This window comes from Penaeus chinensis, chromosome 14 (assembly GCF_019202785.1).
Source record: "Penaeus chinensis breed Huanghai No. 1 chromosome 14, ASM1920278v2, whole genome shotgun sequence".
Classification (NCBI taxonomy): Eukaryota; Metazoa; Arthropoda; class Malacostraca; order Decapoda; family Penaeidae; genus Penaeus; species Penaeus chinensis.
The window spans coordinates 16,725,138-16,730,090 of NC_061832.1; the positions used below are offsets into that span (position 1 = coordinate 16,725,138).

The following is a 4,953-nucleotide window of genomic DNA, read 5'->3' on the forward strand; positions in this document are numbered from 1 at the left end:
GAAGGGAAGGCTTGGAGGGGACGGGATGGGGGGGGGGGTGAGGAGGGCACCTGAGTTAACGCCTCTCATAACCCAACCTGGATTTAGTCCGTCAGCCTCAGCTTAAACTAGAGTCACGTTACGGCTCGACTCGCCCTCGCCGCCATTCTCGTCGCTTCTCTTCCCTGTTCGTATATATATACACGCTCTTTATGTGTATTTGCGCCCGGGCACTTTGGCCTGAGTCATGTTTATTGTTAGAAACGTAGGTAAATATAATTTATATAAAAAAAATGAATGACATCGGGACACTTCTTTTCTCTCTCTCTCTCTCTCTCTCTCTCTCTCTCTCTCTCTCTCTCTCTCTCTCTCTCTCTCTCTCTCTCTCTCTCTCTCCTCCCTCTCTCTCTCTAAGATAAATAACCGAAGACAAACTTTTATAGGAGTGAATGCCAAGGATGAATATTATTTATACGATTGTTTTTTTTTTTTTTTTTTTTTTTTTTTTGAGGGGCTATTGTTCCGATACATATCAGAAGACAAACATTTATGAGACTAAAAGCCGAACGGAGATTGAAGGCATATGAATATAATTTATACAAAAGGCATAACATTTATTTTCTCTTTTTGGAATATACAACCGAAGAATAATATATATAGGAATGAACACCAAGCTAGGAGGTAGGGCGAGAGAGGGACGAGAGTGAGTGTGAGAAGCGAGGGTTGTGGGGGATAGATTTCACATTGAGGAATTGTTGAAAGATATGGGTTGGTAAATGTAATAAATATAGATCGGTTTTTAGAGCTAGAGAGGGAGCGGAGAGAGAGAGAGAGAGGGGGGGGGGATAGAAGGAAAGAGAGAGAAATAAAGATAGATATAGATAGACAAATTTGTGTGTGTGTGTGTGTCTGTGTGTGTGTGTGTGTGTGTGTGTGTGTGTGTGTGTGTGTGTGTGTGTGTGTGTGTGTGTGTGTGTGTGTGTGTGTGTGTGTGTGTGTGTCTCTGTGTGTGTGTATGTATGTATGTATGTGTGATGTATACATACATAGAGAAAGAGAAAGAGAAAGAGAGAGAGAGAGAGAGAGAGAGAAAAGAGACAGATAGACAGACAGACTGACTGACAGAGACAGAGGGAAAGGGAGAGAGACAAAAACAGAGAGCTTATGAGAAAAAAAAATGAGAAAGAAGGTAAAAAGACATAGGAAGGACAAACAAGAAAAAAAACAAGAATGTCACCAAAAAAACACATTTTTATCGGTAGACAAACAGAACAAAAAGAAACTATACAAATGTACGTACGTAAATGATAGAGAAAGAATGACAATGGCCTGAGAAAAAGTGCAAAATGTAAACAGATAATCCTCACCGACAAGAATAATGATAAACAAATAAATAATTTAAGAACACACGAGAAGGATTTTTTTGACTGAAAAATTAAACTGACACAATAGTTATAAAGAATGAATAAAAATTATAAGCACGAAACAGAATATCTAAAAAGGAAAAAATCTAACAAATATCGATATTTTATAAATGCTTATACAAGGTTTAGAAGATTTATTTATGTAAGAGTTTAGTTTCAGTGTATGTTAAGAATTACATGTTCCGAATTAAATGTACCTATATAAGTCTATTTTCTCTATAGTAATCAGATTTATTAATACGAAAATAAAATCAACATTACGAACTGGAAGTAAATAAAAAGGAAATGGAATTAATAATAATAATAATAATAATAATAATAATAATAATAATAGTAGTAGTAGTAGTAATGATAAAAATAATAATAACAACAACAATAATGTTTAGGATGATAATGATGATAATAATAATGATAATAATTATATTAATTATAATGGTAATAATAATGATGATGATGATGATGATGACAACAATAAAACAGCAATAATAATGGTAATAATACTGATAACAATAATAATGATAATGGTAATCATCATCATCATCGTCATAATAATAATAATAATAATAATAATAATATTAATAGCAATGCTGATAATAACAATAACTATATTAACAGAAAATAACAAAAACAAAACATCATAAATCATAAATGAATGTTTTGACATCCCCCCCTCCCTCCCCCCCCCCAACATAAAACAGAGATAAGAAGAGAAGAAAAAAAAAATAAAAAAATAAAATATATATATACTTTTTCTAAACCGGGACCCGCAAAAATAAATATTCTTATCACAATTTCTCATAAGCCAAAGAGATTTTCTTGGCGAAGATCTTAACGACCGGTGCAAGAATATTTTTTGATAATCCGAGGGAAAATATTTTGGACCAGTATGATGGCGCAAACCCAGGCGAGGTGAAGTTGCCATTATTTGGCGAGGCTCTTTCTTTCGCGTCGAATATCTCTCTCGCGAAAAGTGTGTCCTGGCGAAATTGTCACAACGGATCGCGAATAGTGTTTAGTTATAGAAAATGTCGATTATTATCATCATTATCATTATTATAATTTTTATTATTTTTGCTGATATTCCTGACCTTATTGTTGTTGTTGTTATAATTATTATTATTATTATTATCATTGTTATTATTATTATCATTATTATTATTATTATTGTTATCATTATTACTATTATTATTATAATTATAGTTATCGTTCTCCTCATTATTGTTATTATTATTATTATCATCATTATTATTAATAGTAATAATATGAATAATATCATTGTTATGATCTTTATCACCATCATTATCATTATCATCATGATCTTTTAATTTCTTTGGTATAACATGGTTCTAAAATCCTATCCAGATTGACTTTTATTTCAAATTCAAATTCTAAAATACTATTAATTGTCTATGTCTCTATTTATCTGCATTGTCTCACGTATTAATGAATGCTATACAAAGGATTATTTCATGGATAGCATTTTGAATACGTATATTTGGGGGAAATTGTGCACATATACTTGGCGACATATGATATTAAGAATAATAACAACAACAACAACAATTATCATGGTAATAATGATAATAATAATGATGATAATGATATCAATGATAATAATGATAACGATATCAATAATAATGATAATGATAAGGAAAATAACGGTATCAATAATAATGATGATGATGATAATAACAACAATTAAACAGAAATAATTATAATAATAATAATAATAATAATAATAATAATAATAATAACAATAATAATAATAATAATAATAATAATAACAATAATAATAATAATAATAAATGCTTGCGAAAATATTACTTTTTTCTAATAACGATTATAATAAAGTTAATAATGATGATAGTATTATAACGATGATAAAAATAATTATATTTATCATAATAATGATAATATAAGCAATTATGATAATAGTAATGATCATGATGATGATAATAAGAAAGCTAATAATAATAGTAATGACAATGATAATAACAATAACAACAACAACAATAATAACAATAAAAGTAACAGTAATAATAATAATAATATTAAAAGTTATGATAATAATAATGATGATAATGATAAAACTGATAATAATTATAATGATGATGATGATTGATGATGATGATGATGATGATGATGATGATGATGATGAGGATGATGATGATGACGATGACGATGACGATGATAATAATAATGATAATAACAATAACTTATAACAAAAACGAACAACACGAATGGCAAAAAAAAAATCAACAAATAAACAGAAATATGACGTCACGACAGCTTCAACCAATCAAACAAAAAAACAAAAAAAAACAGAGAACAAAACAAAACGAAACAAAAACAAAAAGAAAAAAAAAAACAGTAGCGAGATCTTCCCTAATTCAGGCCAGCACGGTGAGTACCAGCGGGTCGCGGCCGGAACATGGCGGAGAACCTGCCTCTCATTCATTAACAGCGACAAGGACACGGTACGAACGTGGGGGCTTTGGGTCATTCATAACGGGGAGTGATGGAGAGGGAAGGCGCTGGGTGTTTGTAGCGCTTTGTGGGGGTTCTTTGTGGCGCTTTGTCGGGGTTTGTGGGGGGTTGTTTGTGATGCTTTGCGAGGGTTGTTTGTGGGGGTTGTTTGTGGTGTTTTGTGGGGGTTGTTTGTGGTGTTTTGTGGGGGTTGTTTGTGGTGCTTTGTGGAGGTTGTTTGTGGTGCTTTGTGGGGGTTGTTTGTGGTGCTTTGTGGGGTTGTTTGTGGTGCTTTATGGGGGTTGTTTGTGGTGCTTTGTGGGGGTTGTTTGTGGTGTTTTGTGTGGTTGTTTGTGGTGCTTTGTGGTGTTTTCTGGAGGTCGTTTGTGGTGGGTGGGTGGATGGATGGATAGATGGTTGCATGTACGTGTATACAGAACTAAATTAAGACAATGCCACACTATAAACAGGGAAATAATATTACGTTTCAAATTCGACAAGAGTTCCTCATCAGTCGCAGTAAAAACTGAAATGGATCCATTTCTGTTTTTAATTGTTAAATGAGGAATTCCTGACGAGGTCGAAACGCTACGTTCTTTTTCCATTTATAGTGTGGCATTCATTATATATATATATATATATATATATATATATATATATATATATATAGGTGTGTGTGTGTGTGTGTGTGTGTGTGTATGTGTGTGTGTGTGTGTGTATGTATATATGTATGTGTGTGTGTGTCTATCTATCTATCTATCCTCTATCCACTCTAAAACAAATTATATTTACTCTTTCTGACTTACAAATATAACGCAACTGTCAGGGATACTAATGCCAGGTCGAGTTCACAGCACTTTTTCCAACCGTTTTCGAAAAGTACTGTGAGCTCGACCTAATGTTGGTATCCCTGATAGGGCGTCATTTGGGGGCAGGGAGGTCAGGGGGTTAGTTGTACTCTCCATAGACTATTTGCCCCCCTCCCCAATTTTTTTTTTTTTTTTTTTTTTTTTTTTTTTAACTTTTGTACTATTTATACCTATATAGATCCGATTACAGCTTAAAATGACCCTTGAATAACTAT

General features: G+C 32.4%; 1 protein-coding gene across 1 annotated transcript in view; it reads left to right on the plus strand.

Moving 5' to 3' along the window:
* The window catches only part of LOC125032365 (carbonic anhydrase-related protein 11-like), a 63,102-nt gene extending 58,398 nt beyond the window's left edge, over positions 1-4,704 (plus strand). The window contains exon 4 of the mRNA XM_047623460.1: positions 4,696-4,704. Coding sequence (XP_047479416.1) covers positions 4,696-4,704 — 9 coding nt within the window. The remainder of the gene's footprint in view (positions 1-4,695) is intronic.
* Positions 4,705-4,953: the final 249 nt, after the last annotated feature.